The following is a 17,717-nucleotide window of genomic DNA, read 5'->3' as shown; positions in this document are numbered from 1 at the left end:
GAATTCTTCTCTTAGTGGCTATTAATTTTGGAATTTGCTGCCCCAGAGAACTGTGGAGGCTGATTATTGAATATATTCAAGGCTGAGTTCGACAGATTTTTATCTACAAGGATTAAGGGGGGGCAGCAGGAAAACAGAGTTAAAGCCACAATCAGAACAATCTCAAGCTCTCCAATCTATCCTCATTGCTGAAAGACATTGACCTGAAAAATTGACTCGAATTCTCCGATCTCACCCAGGGCTGAGATTCTCTGGTCCAGCTGAAGTGAATGAAGGTTTGGCTGAGCATCAAATTCTCTGTTCTTACTAGCAGTGGCAGCAGGGTGTGCAAGAACAGAGAATTCCAGCCATTAACTCTGCTTCTCTCTACTTGAACTGCTGGATGTTTTAGCTTTTTCTGCTTTTGTATCAGGTTAATGCAGTTTAATGCAGACAAGTGTGAGGTATTGCACTTTGGAAGGCCAAACCAAGGTAGAAAGTGCAAGGTAAACGCAAGGACACTGAGGAGTGTAGTAGAACAGAGGGATCTGGGAATACAGATACATAATTCTCTAAAAGTGGCGTCACAGATAGATAGGATCATAAAGAGTGCTTTTGGAACACTGGCCTTTATAAATCAAAGTATTGAATATAAGAGTTGGAATGTTAAGGTGAGGTTGTGTAAGACATTGATGAGGCTGAATTTTGAGTAGGTTTTGGTCACCTAATTACAGGAAGGATATTAATAAGGTTGAAAGAGTGCAGAGAACATTTACAAGGATGTTGTTGGGACTTGAGAAACTGAGTTACAGAGAATAGGTTAGGACTTTATTCCCTGGAGCGTAGAAGAATGAGGGGAGATTTGATAGAGGTGTATAAAATTATGATGGGTATAGATAGAGTGCAAGCAGGTTTTTTCCACTGAGGCTGGGGGAGAAAAAAACTAGAGGACATAGGTTAAAGGTGAAGGGGGAAAAGTTTAAAGGGAATTTTAGAGGGGGGGCCTTCTTCACACAGAGAGTGGTGGGAGTGTGGGATGAGCTGCCAGATGGAGTGGTGAAAGCAGGCTCACTTTTAACATTTAAGAAAAACTTGGACAGGTACACGGATGTGAGAGGTGTAGAGGGATATGGTCCAGGTGCAGGTCAGTGGGACTAGGCAAAAAAATGGTTCAGTACAGCCAAGAAAGGCCAAAAGGCCTGTTTCTGTGCTGTAATGTTCTATGGTTCTATTTCCAACATTTGTAGTTTTTTAACATTCATCTTGAGTATTACTTCCTGTTAACACCAAATACAATCCACCATGTGCCTTTAATCAGATTGCGTGGGTGGACATTCTGCTGTAAATGGATTTCAACATACAAACAACATATGGAAACATCCTCTCCCCATCAAACCTGTCAAGGCCTCTCAGGATCTTATATGTTTCAGTCAGGTCACCTCTTACACTTCTAAACTCCAGCGGATACCAGCCTAGCTTGTCCAACCTTTCCTCATAAAACAACCTGTGCATTGCTGGTATTAGTCTAGTAAACCTTAGAATAGAATAGAATTCCTACAATGCAGAAGAGGCCATTTGGCTCATCAAGCTCACTTACCATGGCTAATCCATCTAACTAACACATCTTGGCACACTGAGGAGCAATTTAGCATGGCCAATCCATCTAACCTGCACAGCTTTGGACAATGGGAGGAAACCAGAGACCCCAGAGGAAACCCACACAAAACATGCAAACTCCAGACAGTCCCCCAAGGTTGGAATTGAACCTAAGGTTTCTGGAGCTGTGAGATAACTGTGTCAACCAATGTGCCTCCCCTTCTCTGAACAGCTTCCAATGAATTTACATCATTCCTTAAATAAAGTGACCAATACCATACACAGTACTTCAGATGTGGTCTCATTCGTGTTCTGTATAGTTGAAGCATACCTACTTTAGTATTCAACTCGTTGCAAATAAATAATAACATTCTAATAGCTTTCCTAATTTCTTGCTGTACCTGCATAATAGTGTTTTCTGATTTATGCACATAGTTTTTGCAACGATCAGACTGGATTTAAGTCTCAAAGGTGAAAGAACACCACCAAACGAACAACATGGTTGATTTCAAAAGAGAAAATGCTTAACATTTTGTCTAAGCATATTTAAGGCGCCACCCAGAGATGAAAGAAAAACGCCTGCCCTATTAACGAGCCAGACCCTTCAAGCAATAGGCCTTTCTTTGCTTGAGCTGCATTTGAACTCCAGAGAGGTACTTTATCATCTGGTTTGATAATCTTATTCAACAATTTAGCAAAAAATGAAATCCCCCTATAAAATCACACCGTAAGCAAGCATTGCAAAACACCTCTCTCTACTAAAGTTGAACTGAGAACTGTTTGTAGAGTATCAATTATTAACTCAGCTGATCCTGACTGACACATACTCACAGCAGTTTTCTTGCATGCTTTGATTATTAAGGCCTCACAAAGATTATTCTTTTTTTGTCAACGTGATCATTATCAGGCAAAACATTCAGTATGATAAAAAATTTCAATACCTTTGAAATGTTTATGGGAGGTTAAATCCATCAAACCCATTATATCAGAATTAGTCTATCTATACTTGGATCTTTACCCCTCTGAATACATCTGCCTTCATAGAAACGTAAGAGTCAGCCATTTACCCCTTCAAGCTTGTACCCGCCATTCAATGAGATCATTGTTGACCATTTCCTTAACTTCACTTTCCCACGCTATTCACTTTCTCTTGATGTCATTAATATCCAGAAATTTATCGATTTCTGTCTTGAATATGCTCAATGATTGATCTTCTGCAGCCTCCGGGGATAGAGAAGTTAAAAGAAATTCGTCTTCATCTCAGTCTTAAATGAACTGCTTCTTATTCTGAGACTGTGTCCTCTGGTTCTAGACTCACCAGCCTGGGAAAACATCATACCTATAGTTCCTTGTCATGCCCTGTAAGAATTGTGTCAACTTATCAGTTTTATCAGTCCTTTATTGAGCACTTCTGATTTCACATGCCAGTTTAAAAGGACTCCAATTAGTTATCCTTTTTCAGAAGCTGTTGAAACTGCTCTGGGTTGGATTTGAAGATCTTCTATGTGTGAACAGTATAATAACAGCCAGATAATGGCACCTATTAGTGATGGGTGATAAATGCTGGCCTAGCCAGCAATGCCCAAATCACATAATGAGTTTTAAAAAAAACAGTAGGTGCATTAGCTATAGGCATTGAACACAGAAAGAATTACACTTGCACATTTTATAACCCACAAGCTTTCAAACTCTCAGCTGGTCTGATAGGATTCAAATTGTGCAAATGACACTGTTCATCCAAGAAAGGATGTGCTGGAAACTCTTCACACTGTACTCAGTGTCGCAGAGTTATACAGAATTTCAATGCTGGCTTTCCTAAATCTCAGTGATAAATGTCATCAGTAGCTTTCACAGATTGTGCTTCTTAACATAGGCTAAAAGGAATACTGTGCAATCCCAACCAACCTTCATCGGTTCAATGTTAGCAACAAACTTCCAAAGGAGTTGTACACTTCTGGAGCAGCTATAATGATGCAACAGTCGCTATGATCAGTTCTAGACGACGTGAAAGAATAAGGTAGTTGGCAACTTGATTTGACTGCACAGCTGTCATAAAGCTCTGGGAGAGAGAACGCCTCTAGGCTTCACTTTGCAGTTTTCTGAAAAGGTACATTTATGAAGTTTATATTTCAATTAGTTTTAGGTTCATAAACACATCCACATCATTTAAGTGGGAAGATAACTTGGCCAGCTTTGTATGTGCCTTAAATCTGATTGCAATCACCTGCTGGTGCCGCCACCTGTTTGAGGTCAGCTCCGACTGGCACACATCCTTTCTGCGCCCGTTACTGGCTGCTTCCTTTGGACATTCATCTTGAACATCATTCCTTCATAATGGCAATATGTAAGATGTATATGGCAATATGTGCGCAGCGTATGTAATTATAATTAGAAAAACAATGCTTACCTGATTTCTTCCTTATCCCTCCACATTCTCTGTAAAACAAACAGCAGCACAGAGACATGATTAGTGGTGTATCTGAAGGTGAGACCCGAGTGCGTACCTGCATCTCCCCCCACTTTCTCTCATTATTCATAATTCAGGAACAGGGGAAGACTGGGGGAAGTCTGACTGCAGCACATTCAGAACCAGTAAGCAAGAGGAAAAATAGCTCGACTGCTCCAATAGGGACTGCTGAATCACATGATTTGATTCGAGATCATACCATCTACTACTGAAAGGGGTTTTGGTTTCTATATTCATTAAATATCGAATTCCTCCAACAAATTACTCATAAATATTTTGTGCGATTCAAAATGAAATGTTCAGTGTAAAAGTCAGTGTTAAAAACTCACAGCCTTTGAGACAATTAAAGAATGTTTAATTTGTGCTACAGCTGACCCCAGCCTGGAATTTGGTTTCATATTCCAGACAGTGGATAGCATCATTCCGAGATGAATTCCTCTGCCTGAAATGGCAACAAAATACCTAGCTCTCCCTGGCAACATGCATTGAATAAATGCATCTGAAAGTTCAGAGAAAATACTCGAGGCATCAATTCAAATTCTAAATAACGGAACATATATTGAAACTATCTGCAGTATTCTCTCTATAAATTGGTTAATTGTGAAGTACTTGAACATGGCAGTGCAACTACTGATAAGAATGGGTCTCATTGTACCAGATCCCAAAACTGCCTGGTTCCAGAATTTCATGCCCCAAAGCTAAAGTCTTGTGGTGGCACTGACCTCCGATTATCTGCTTACTTCAGTCAGAAAGCAGCTCTCTGTTCCCAGTATTTAGTACACTATAGAAACAGGGTTTTATTCAGTGTCGAAATATCAACATGAATACTCAGACATTCAACAACAATCATCAGATTGAGGCACAAATCTCCTCACACAACACCACTCTCCTGTTGTGTCCCAGGTTGCTGAATAGGACTTGCCACAGTGGCACATGCTTACATTCCAGTTCCTCACTTCCCTTCAGGTCGGTTGTTTAAAAAAAGTCACCTTGTCTCTCATTTAATAAGCAACAATTTATAAATAAAAATTGATTGTTAATAAGTAGGATCATCCAAATATGTTTCAAAAACATGCATGGCACTGGAGCAGCAAGATCTAGTGAGAACCACTATGCAACATGGTGATACAGTGTTAGCTCTGCTACCTTACAGCACCATTGATCCAGGTTCGATTCCTGGCTTGGGTCACTGTCTGTATGCAGTCTGCACATTCTCCTCGTGCTGCGTGGGTTTCCTCCAGGTGCTCCAGTTTCCTCCCATAATCTGAAAGGCATGTTGGTGAGGAGCACTGGCCATGCTAAATTCTCCCTCAGTGTACCCAAACAGGCACTGACTTGTGTCGACTAGGGGATTTTCACAGTAATTCACTGCAATGTTAATGTAAGCCTAACTGTGACTAATAAATAAACTTTACTTTATTCTATACCTGTGTAAGGACATAATTAAGAAATAGGTGCAGGAACCTACCATTCAGTCCCTTGAGACTGCGCTGTCATTCAATAAAATCATGACTGATCTTGATCATTTGGGCCAGTGGGTTGACAAATGGCAGATGGAGTTTAATTTAGATAAATGAGCTAATGCATTTTGGTAGATTGAACAAGGACAGGATTTACTCAGTTAATGATAGGGCGTTGGGGAGAGTTACAGAACAAAGAGATCTAGGGGTACATGTTCCAATGTCTTGTAGGGCCTATTTCCTGCAAACCTCTATGTCTCTATGACTCTAACCAGTCACTGAAATAAGGTAAATTTAGAATAAAAAGTATTTATTTTATTGTATGGAGCTGACAAGAGAAGCAAGAGAGTTTAATGTAGATATTGTCAAGAAATGGTGGTAACCTGAAAAATCAAGGAAATCCACTAATTAGGAATGTTTTGGTGATTGTTTATTTAAAGAAGTTATTTAAGAATGGAAACTGTAGTGGTACAGACATGAAATTTCAGAGCGCTGCCCCTTCATCAGATGAGTGGTGAGCAAGGAGCAGAGCTCCGAAAGTTTGTGATTCCAAATAAACCTGTTGGACTTCTTACAGATCAGGAAAGATCAAAAGGGAAAATGGAGCAATTTCAAGCCATGCCATTTCGCTGTTTTGAGAAAACTGCAGTAGGAAAAGCTACGTGAATCCCAGCCATCTGTACTGTAGAAAAGCCTGTTTGCTAAAAACTGTTGGTCTGTTCTATGTCAGAAGCAACACTAAGGAATAAATGCCTGGTGTGGTAACTATTACTGGGTTTTGCCAATAGCTTTTAAATGCTATAGGATGTTGTTATGGGAGGATTAGCTCTGACGTTAAGGAAATATGTAGATTTCGAACTGGGCATCATTAAAGATACTGTGTATAGCCATTGAGCTAACTGTATTTCTTAGTTGACTTTTTGTTGGGCATTTTATTGTTTAATAAACATTTATTTTATTGAAGATCATCACAAAGAGATCCAGGACATCCTTCCCTGGTTTTCATATCTTTCCTCACAATGTACCAAGTTACACAGTACAGTTAAGGTATTTCATGTTTTCCCTTCTGGAATTTAGAATACCTGTGCATTTAAAATCAGCTTGTGCTCTTGACAAAATATATGCGGACAGATTCACTGAATTAATGATTCAGAAAAGGCAGCATTCATCTGTCTACAATTATTACAACATCGGATTATACAAATATATATATTTGAATTGATTTATTGTCACATGTATACAGTGAAAAGTAAAGTTTCTTGCACACTATACAGACAAAGCATACCATACATAGAGAAGGAAAGGAATAGAGAAAGAGCATAAGAACATAAGAGCAGTAGTAGGCCATCTAGCCTTTCGAGCCTGCCCCGCCATTCAATAAGATCACGGCTGATCTGAAGTGGATCAGTTCCACTTTCCCGCTTTCTCCCCTTGTCTATCCCCTTAGTTCCCTTGTCTATCAGAAACCTATCTACCCGTGACTTTAATGTATTCAGCGAGGTAGCCTCCACCACTTCAATGGGCAGAGAATTCCAGAGATTCACCACCCTTTGAGTGAAGAAGTTCCTCCACAACTCCAATCTAAACTGCACCCCCCCACTTATTTTGGGGCTGAGCCCTCTAGTTTTGGTTTCCTTTCTAAGCGGAAAGAATCTCTACCTCTACCCTATCCATCCCCTTCATTATCTTGTAAGTCTCTATAAGATTCCCCCCCCCGAGCCTTCGAAACTCCAACGAGTACAGGCCCAGTCTATTTAATCTCTCCTCATAGGCTAACCCCCTCATCTCTGGTATCAGCCTGGTGAACCTTCTCTGTACTCTCTCCAAGGCTAATATATCCTTTTGTAAATAAGGGGACCAAAACGGCACACAGTACTCCAGTTGCGGCCTCACCAATGCCCTGTACAGTTGCAGCAAGACCTCCCTGCTATTATATTCTATCCCCCTCGCTATAAAGGCCAACATTCCATTCGCCTTCTTGATCACCTGCTGCACCTGCAGACTGGGATTTTGCGATTCGTGCACAAGGACCCCCAGGTTCCTCTGCACCATAGCATGCTGCAACTTTTCACCCTTTAAGTAATATTCCTTTCTACTATTATTTCTACCAAAGTGGATAACCTCGCATTTGCTAACGTTATACTCCGTCTGCCAGGTCCTCGCCCACTCACTCAGCCTATCCAGATCTCTCTGCAGATAATATTCGGTAAGCTACTTATGTCCTCCTCCGTGAAGATCGACACAAAAAACTTATTTAAAGTCTGAGCCATTTCTTCATTTCCCACCATTAAATCCCCCCTCTCGTCCTCCAAGGGTCCAACATTCACTCTAGCTACTCTCTCCTTCTTTATATATTTGTAAAAACTTTTGCTGTCTTTTTTTATATTTAGAGCTAGTTTAGCTTCATACTCTATGTTTCCTTTCTTTATCGCTTTCTTAGTCATTCTTTGTTGTTTTTTAAATCTTTCCCAATCTTCTAATTCCCCACTATTTGTAGCCGCGTCCTCCACGCAATTTGCTTTTCCACTCATCTTCGTGTCATCAGCAAATTTTATTACCCTACACTCAGCCCCCTCCACATCACCTATGTAAATGGTAAACAGTTGAGGCCCCGGCACTGATCCCTGCGGCACTCCACTAGTCACCAACTGCCAACCAGAAAAACACCCACTGATGCCAACTTTCTGCTTCCTGTTAGATAACCAATCCTCAATCCACGCTAACACTTTACCCCCAACTCCGTGTACCCTAACCTTCTGCAGCAACCTTTTATGAGGCACCTTATCGAACACCTTCTAGAAATCTAAAAACGCCACATCCACCGGTTCCCCTCTGTCAACCGCACTAGTCACATCTTCATAAAAATCCAGTAAATGCGTTAAACACGACTTCCCCTTCACGAATCCATGCTGCGTCTTCTTGATCTTTTCTAGGTGTCCTGCTATTTCTTCTTTGATGATGGATTCTAGCATTTTTCCAACTATGGACGTTAAGCTAACCGGCCTATAGTTCCCTGCCTTTTGTCTGCTACCTTTTTTAAACAGTGGCGTAACAGTAGCTGTTTGCCAATCCGCCGGCACTTCCCAAGAGTCCAGCGAATTGTGATAAATAATTACTAACGCATCTGCTGTTACTTCTGCCATTTCTTTCAGAACCCTGGGATGCATTCCGCCTGGTCCTGGGGACTTGTCTACCTTCAGTCCCGTTTGTCTCTCAAGCACTACCTCTCTAGTGACAGTAATTGCATTAAGGACTTCATCTCCTACCATGCTTCTATCTTTAATATTCGGTAAGCTTTTTAAGAACATAAGAAATAGGAGCAGGAGTAGGCCATCTAGCCCCTCGAGCCTGCCCCGCCATCCAATAAGATCATGGCTGATCTGAAGTGGCTCAGTTCCACTTTCCTGCTTTCTCCCCATAACCCTTAATCCCCTTGCCTACCAAAAACCTATCTACCCACGTCTTAAATATATTTAGCGAGGAAGCCTCAACCACTTCAACAGCAGAGAATTCCAGGGATTCACCGCCCTTTGAGTGAAGAAGTTCCTCCTCAACTCCGTTCTAAACCGCACCCCCTTTATCCTGAGGCTGTGCCCTCTAGTCCTGCTGTCCTTTCTGAGCGGGAAGAACCTCTCCACCTCTATCCTATCCGTCCCATTCATCATCTTATATGTCTCAATGAGATCTCCCCTCATCCTTCTAAACTCTAACGAGTACAAGCCCAGTCTATTCAGCCTCTCCTCATAGTTCAACCCCCTCAATTCCAGTATCAACCTAGTGAACCTCCTCTGCACTCCCTCCAAGGTCAAAATATCCTTGTGCAAGTGCGGCGACCAAAACTGCACACAGTACTCCAGCTGCGGCCTCACCAATGCCCTATACAGTTGCAGCAAGACCTCCCTACTTTTATATTCAATCCCCCTCGCTATGAAGGCCAGCATCCCATTTGCCTTCCTGACCACCTGCTGCACCTGTAGGCTGGGTTTTTGCGACTCATGCACAAGGACCCCGAGGTCCCTCTGCACCGTAACACGCTTTTCGCCCTGTAAGTAATAGTCCTTCCTACCATTATTCCTACCAAAGTGGACCACCTCACACTTGCCAACATTGTATTCCATCTGCCAGGTCCTCGCCCACTCGCTCAGCCTATCTAGATAGAACATAGAACATAGAACACTACAGCACAAACAGGCCCTTCGGCCCACAAGTTGCGCCGATCACATCAATACCTACCAATCCATAGACCTATCTATAACCCCCAATCCCATTAAACCCCATATACTCATCCAGAAGTTTTTTAAAAGACCCCAGCGAGTTCGCCTCCACCACCACTGACGGCAGCTGATTCCATTCACTCACCACCCTCTGAGTGAAAAACTTACCCCTAACATCGGAAGGGGTATAGAGTATAGGAGCTGTCGTCTAATGCTTCAGTTGTACAGAACATTGGTTAGACCGCATTTGGAGTACTGCGTCCAGTTCTGGTCACCTTACTACTGGAAGGACGTGGAGACTCTGGAGAGGGTGCAGAGGAGGTTTACCAGGATGTTGCCTGGCATGGAAGGACTGAGTTATGAGGAAAGGTTGGAGAAACTGGGACTTTTCTCCTTGGAAAGACGGAGATTAAGGGGAAACATGATAGAGGTATATGAGATACTGAAGGGAATAGATAGAGTCAATAGTGATAAGCTGCTCCCTAGATTGGGTACAATTACAAGAGGTCATGATCTAAGGGTGAGGGGGGAGAAGTATAATTTGGATATGAGAGGAAGGTTCTTCACGCAGAGGGTCGTGGGGGTATGGAGCGCGCTACCGAGTAGGGTGGTGGAGGCAGGCATGTTGGACTTGTTTAAGGTTTGCTTAGATAGACACATGAGCGAAACAAGGATGGAGGGTTATAGTAGGGGGTATTAAATAGGGTCAGAGCCTCGGGAGACACCGGAAATGCAGACTTACATGTTAACATTTTTGTCTTTTTATTCCGCAGGTGGCGGTCCACCTTGTTGTCAGACGAGGGTCATGCACACAGTGGGTCGTGCGTAGGCTGCTCTTGGAGGTTCCGGGAGCGGCCTAGTACTTCGTGTCGTTGTGTGTGCTTAATCCTGGACCAGCAGACGGGCACCACAACAGCTCGGTGGCTAGCACTGCTAGCTGTGCAGATACATGGATTTGGGCCTGTGTCTGTGGGAGTTTGTGCATTCTCCCTGTGGTTGCGTGGGTTTCCTCCGGGCGCTCCGGTTTCCTCCCACACCCCAAAGATGTGCTCTTAGGCTGATTGGTGTACCAAATTGACACTATTCTCCCCTGAATCTGGCTACATTAGGGGTTCCACTCACATACACACAGGGCAGGGTAGGTGTAGGAGGATGCGGCGGCGTGGGCTCGTTGCGCCGAAGGGCCTGTTTCCCATGCTGGGATGTTCTTTGTTTGTTTGTATCACTTCTGTACTTGCCTACCCGCACCTTCAATCTGTGTCCTCTCATAGCGACCATTTCAGCCCTGGGAAATAGCCTCTGAGAATCCACCCTATCTATTCCTGTCAACATTTTATAAACCTCTATCAGGTCGCCTCTCAACCTTCGTCTCTCCAGGGAAAAGAGTCCCAGCTCCCTCAACCTACCTTCATAAGGCATGCCTCCCAATCCAGGCAACATCCTTGTAAATCTCCTCTGTACCCTTCCAATAGCTTCTACGTCCTTCCTATAGTGAGGCGACCAGAACTGCGCACAGTACTCCAAGTGAGGCCTGACAAGGGTCTTATAAAGTTGCAGCATTACCTCCCGACTCCTAAACTCAATCCCTCGATTAATGAAGGCCAGTACACCATACGCTTTCTTGACCACATCCTCCACCTGTGAGGCCGATTTAAGAGTCCTGTGGACCCGGACCCCAAGATCCTTCTGCTCTTGAACACCGCTAAGACTCCTGCCCTTGATAGCCCTTGATCCTTCTGCAGACTTTCCACACCCTCAGCACAATTTGCCGTTCCACCAAACTTTGTGTCGTAAGCAAATTTCGACACCTTACACTTGGTTCCCTCCTCCAGATCATCTATATAAATGGTAAATAGCTGAGGCCCCAGCACCGATCCCTGGGGCACTCCACTAGTCACCAACCGCCAATCCAAATAGCACCCATTGACACCCACTCTCTGCCTCCTATTTGACAGCCAATCCCCTATCCACGCTAACACCCTACCCCCAACTCCATGCCCCCTAACCTTCTGTAACAACCTTTTGTGCGGCACCTTATCAAACGCCTTCTGAAAATCGAGAAACACCACATCCACCGGCTCTCCTCTATTCACCGCACTAGACACATCCTCATAGAACTCCAATAAATTCGTCAGACACGACTTCCCCTTAACGAAACCATGCTGCGTCTGCTCTATCAAACAATTCTTCTCAAGATGCCTCGCTATTTTCTCCTTGATGACGGATTCAAGCATTTTTCCTACAATAGACGTTAAACTAACTGGCCTATAATTCCCTGCCTTTTGCCTGCTACCCTTTTTAAACAACGGCGTAACATTAGCCGTTTTCCAATCTTCCAGCACTTCCCCGGGATCCAGCGAGATTTGGAAAATAATCACCAAGGCATCCACTATCACCTCCACCATTTCTTTCAGAACCCTTGGGTGCATTCCATCCGGTCCTGGGGACTTGTCCACCATCAGTTCCCTCTAGTCTGTCGAGCACTGCCTCTCCAGTAACCATGATCTCATTCAGGCCCTCCACTCCTACCATCTTTCCATCATTTACACCCGGCGAACTATTCGCGTCCTCCTCCGTGAAGACCGAAACAAAAAAGTTATTCAAGGCCTCAGCCGTTTCCTCATCCCCCACCACTAAATCCCCCCTCCCATCCTCTAAGGGTCCAACATTCACCTTAGCCAGCCTCTTCCTTTTTATATATTTATAAAAACTCTTACTATCCGTTTTTATATTTAGCGCTAGCCCAGCTTCATAGTGTATCCTTCCTTTCCTTATCAACGTCTTCATCATTCTTTGTTGATATTTAAACCTCTCCCAATCCTCTTCTCGCCCACTACTCTTAGCCACTCTAAACTATTTATGTCCTCCTCCGTGAAGATCGACAGAAAAAACTTATTTAAAGTCTCAGCCATTTCCTCATCTCCCACCATTAAATCCCCCCTCTCGTCCTCCAAGGGTCCAACATTCACTCTAGCCAGTCTTCTTCTTTATATATTTGTAAAAACTTTTACTATCATTTTTTATATTTAGAGCTAGTTTAGCTTCATACTCTATCTTTCCTTTCTTTATCACTTTTTTAGTCATTCTTTGTTGTTTTTTAAATCTTTCCCAATCTTCTAATTCTCCACTATTTTTAGCCGCTCTGTACGCATCAGTTTTTAATTTAATACTCTCCTTTATTTCCTTCGATATCCACAGCTGGTTATCCCTTTTCTTACAGTCCTTCTTTATCACCGGAATATATTTCTGCTGCGTACAGAAAAAGATCTCCTTAAAAATCCTCCACTGTTCCTCAGCTGTCCTACCAACCAATCTGCGCCCCCAATCTACATTGGTCAATTCTGCCCTCATCTTATCATACTCCCCTCTATTCAAACAAAGGATACTGGTTAGGCAGCAACTTAATATAAGAACATAAGAACTAGAAGCAGGAGTAGGCCATTGCACCTGCTCGCCTTTCAATAAGATCATGGCTGATCTTTTCGTGGACTCAGCTCCACTTATCTGCCTGCCCACCATAACCCTTAATTCTTTTACTGTTTAAAAATGTTAAAAAACATTCAATGAGGTAGCTTCAACTGCTTCATTGTGCAGGGAATTCCACAGATTCACAACTCTTTGGGTGAAGAAATTCCTCCTCAACTCGGCCTAAATCTGCTCCTACTTATTTTGAAGCCATGTCCCCTAATTCTAGTTTCACCCATCTGCTCCTATCTTATCTATTCCATATTATTTATGAGATAGGTCCAATCAAAAGTCTGATGGCAGCAGGCATGAAGCTGATTTTGAGTCAGTTGGTGACCACAGACTTTTGTATCTTTTTCCTGATGGAAGAAGGTGGAATAGAATATGTCCAGAGTGAGTGATTATGCTGGCTGCTTCTCCAAGGCAGTGGGAAGGGTACACAAAGTCAATGAATGGGAGACTAGTTTTAGTGATGGACTGGGCTTCATTCATGATCCTTGGTAGTTATATATAAGTTATTCAACTTAACCAATTGAGCATAATCCTAGAAATGCCAGTAAAAGCTTACATTTTAAGATATAATGAGGAAATACATAAGTCTTTTCCATTTTGAAGTTCCTCTATGGCTCCCTAAAAGAATCAATCAGGAAAGTTCCAGGCAATCAATCTAAGTTCAAGATACCTATTCAATTATCTTCCAATAATGAAGCGTCTATGCTCCTCACAAGGTTGGCAATAAATCCTATAGAGGAACTCTAAAACAAATATCTTAGGCAAATACTCAACAATCAAGAGACCAGAAGAATCAACTGAAATGCTGCAAGGCAATTTCTCTGCCACCAGTGGGAGCTTTATTTCAGTCATGGAAAGAGAAATGTAAGGCAGAATCTTCCTGGATATTGGAAAAGGCCAATGTTGGGCAGGAAAAGCGGCACTGAAACCATCAACAGCAACGGTGGCTTTCTTCACCGTATAGTCCTGGATTTAGAAAATAAAATTCAAGGGACGGTTCTCAGAACATATCAATGGCAAGGCGGCCTCTGAATCGCCTGACCAACCAGCGCCTTAGAAACTCAAGAATCAAGTGCATGACGATTAAACCAGTCAATCCAAGAAGCACCCCAGCAGCACTGCCCCGTCAGAGCACTATCAGAATAGTACCCGGGAACCAATAGGCTTCCTATTGGACATAGGGTCATCCGACTCGAAACGTTGACTCAAATCTCCCATTACAGATGCTCTCAGATAGGCTGAGATTTTCCAGCATTTTCTGGAAATTTTCAGAGTCCAAAGATGTTGATTGGCCAAGCTAAGAAATTGCCCCTTAGTATCCAGGGAGGTGTAGGTTAGAGGGATTAGTGGGTATAATATGTAGGGATATGGGGGTAGGGCCTGGGTGGGATTGTGTTCGGTGCTGACTCGATGGGCCGAAGGGCCTCGTTCTGCACTGTAGGGTTCTATGATTCTGTTTCAGATTCCAACATCTGCAGCATTTTGCTATTAGCACAAAGGGGAAGTTCACCAATTAAAATGCCCAAGACTTCATACTTTCAGGTCTCAAACACTAGTCCTACATTGTAAAACTAAAAAGACCGCAAGATATGACCACACCGCCTGGAACTCATTGCCGGGGGAGGTAATTGAACTGGATATGTTAGTGACTTTAAGGGGCGTCTTGACAAATACATGAATAGGATGGGAATAGAGGGATATGGTCCCCGGAAAGCTAGGGGGTTTTAGTTCAGTTGGGCAGCATGGTCGGTGCAGGGTTGGAGGGCCGAAGGGCCTGTTCCTGTGCTGGAATTTTCATTGTTCTTTGTTTCCACTCCAATCACTATCCATGCTGAACTGAAGAAGTTAAACACAATATCAAACTTAAAGAAGCAGCATTTAGAGTCACAGACTCATAGAGGTTAATAGCATGGAAACAGGCCCTTCAGCCCCACTTATCCATGCCACTTTTTTTTTAAACACCTAAGCGAGTACTAATTGCCCACATTTGGCCCTTATCACTCTATACCGATCTTACCCATGTCTTACTGCTTGTTAAAAGACAAAATTGTAGCCACCTCTACCACTGCCTCTGGCAGTTTGGTCCAGACAATCACCACCCTGTGTGTGAAAAAAATTGCCCCTCTGGACATTTTTGTATCTCTCCCCTCTCACTTTAAACTGATGCCCTCTAGTTTTAGACTCCCCTACCTTTGGGAAAAGATATTGACTATCTAGCTGATCTGTGCCCCTCATTATGTTATAGACCTCTATAAGATCAGCCCTCAGCCTCCTACGCTCCAGGGAAAAAAGTCCCAGTCTATCCAGCCTCTCCTTATAACTCAAACAATCAAGTCCCAGTAGCATCCTAGTAAATCTTTTCTGCACTCTTTCTAGTTTAATAATATCCTTTCTATAATAGGGTGACCAGAACTGTACGCAGTATGCCAAGTGTGCCCTTACCAATGTCTTGTACAACTTCAACAAGACATCCCACCTCCTGTATTCATGTTCTGATCGATGAAACCAACCATGCTGAATGTCTTCTTCACCACTCTGTCCACCTGTGACTCCACTTTCAAGGAGCTATGAACCTGTACCCCTAGATCTCTTTGTTCCGTAACACTCCACAAAGCCCGACCATTAACTGAGTAAGTCCTGCCCTGGTTCAATCTAGCAAAATGCATCACGCGCATTTATCTAAATTAAGCTCCATTTGCTATTCAACAGCCCACTGGCCCAATTGATCAAGATCCCATTGCAATCGGAGAGAACTTTCTTCACTATGCACTATGCCACCAGTTTTGGTGTCTCTGCAAACTTACTAACGATGCCTCCTATATTCTCATCCAAATGATTAATATAAGCCAGGAAGGAGCCAAAGAGAGAGTTAAGAAGAGCTAGAAGAGGACATGAGAAGACTTTGGCAGGTAGGATCAAGGAGAACCCTAAAGCTTTCTATAGGTATGTCCAGAATAAAAGGCTAGGGCAAGATTAGGACCAGTCAGGGACAGTAGCAGGAAGCTGTGCGTGGAGCCTGAAGAGATAGGAGAGGCACTAAATGAATATTTTTCGTCAGTATTCATGCAGGAAAAAGTCAATGTATTTGAGGAGAATGCTGAGATACAGGCTTTTATACTAGACGGGATTGAGGTAAATAAGGAGGAGGTGTTAGCAATTCTTGAGAGTATGAAAATAGATAAGTCCCCTGGGCTGGATGGGATTTACCCTAGGATTCTCTGGGAGGCTAGGGAGGAGATTGCAGAGCCTTTGGCTTTGATCTTCATGTCGTCATTGGCTACAGGTATAGTGCCGGAAGACTGGAGGATAGCAAATGTTGTCCCCTTGTTCAAGAAGGGAAGCAGAGACCATCCTGGGAATTATAGACTGGTGAGCCTTACTTCTGTTGTGGGCAAAGTTTTGGAAAGCATTATAAGAGATAGGATTTATAATCATCTAGAGAGAAATAAATTGATTAGGGATAGTCAACACAGTTTTGTGAAGGGTAGGTCGTGCCTCACAAACCTTATCGAGTTCTTTGAGAAGGTGACGAAAAAAGGTGGATAAGGGTAAGGCAGTTGACGTGGTGTACATGGATTTTAGCAAATCATTTGTTAAGGTTCCCCATGGTAGGCTACTGCAGAAAATGTAGATGCACGGGATTGAGGGTGATTTAGCAGTTTGGATCAGGAATTGGCTAGCTGATAGAAGACAGAGGGTGGTGGTTGATGGGAAATATTCAACCTGGAGTTCAGTTACAAGTGGTGTGCCTCAGGGATCTGTTTTGGGGCCACTGCTGTTTGTCATTTTTATAAATGACCTAGATGAGGGTGCAGAAGGATGGGTTAGTAAATTTGCTGATGACACCAAAGTCGGAGGAGTTGTAGACAGTGAGGATGGATGTTACAGTTTGCAGAGGGACATAGATAAGCTGCAGAGCTGGGCCGAGAGGTGGCAAATGGAGTTTAATACGGAAAAGTGTGAGGTGATTCACTTTGGTAAGAGTTACAGGAGTACAGAATATAGGGCTAATGGAAGGACTCTTGGTAGTGTCGATGAGCAGAGAGATCTCGGGGTACATGTGCATAGATCCCTGAAAGCTGGCACCCAGGTTGATGAGGTTGTTAAGAAGACGTACAGTGTGTTACTTTTTATTGGTAGAGGGATTGAATTTTGGAGCTGTGAGATCATGTTGCAACTGTACAAAACTCTGGTGCGGCCGCACTTGGAGTATTGCGTACAGTTCTGGTCACCACATTATAAGAAAGATGTGGAGGCATTGGAAAGGGTGCAGAGGAGGTTTACCAGGATGTTGCCTGGTATGGTGGGAAGGTCTTATGAGGAAAGGCTGAGGGACTTGAGGCTGTTTTCATTGGAGAGAAGAAGGTTAAGAGGTGACCTAATTGAGGCATACAAGATGATCAGAGGGTTAGATAGGGTGGACAGTGAGAGCCTTTTTCCTCGGATGGTGATGGCTAACATGAGGGGACATAGCTTTAAATTAAGGGGTGGTAATTATAGGATGGATGTCAGAGGTAGGTTCTT

The 17,717-nt window shown here is 43.2% G+C and overlaps 1 protein-coding gene across 2 annotated transcripts in view; it reads right to left on the bottom strand.

Annotated features, from left to right (window-relative positions):
• The window catches only part of sh3pxd2aa (SH3 and PX domains 2Aa), a 610,480-nt gene that overhangs the window by 294,996 nt on the left and 297,767 nt on the right, over positions 1-17,717 (bottom strand). For both annotated transcript variants that reach the window (XM_080206018.1, XM_080206019.1), the window contains exon 6: positions 3,983-4,011. In XM_080206018.1, coding sequence (XP_080062144.1) covers positions 3,983-4,011 — 29 coding nt within the window. The remainder of the gene's footprint in view (positions 1-3,982; positions 4,012-17,717) is intronic.

The sequence above is a fragment of the Carcharhinus amblyrhynchos genome, chromosome 17, assembly GCF_965287045.1.
Source record: "Carcharhinus amblyrhynchos chromosome 17, sCarAmb.v2.hapA, whole genome shotgun sequence".
In the NCBI taxonomy this organism is placed as follows: domain Eukaryota; kingdom Metazoa; phylum Chordata; class Chondrichthyes; order Carcharhiniformes; family Carcharhinidae; genus Carcharhinus; species Carcharhinus amblyrhynchos.
The sequence above is the reverse complement of the archived record's forward strand: the minus strand, read 5'-3'. Positions and strand labels throughout refer to the sequence as shown.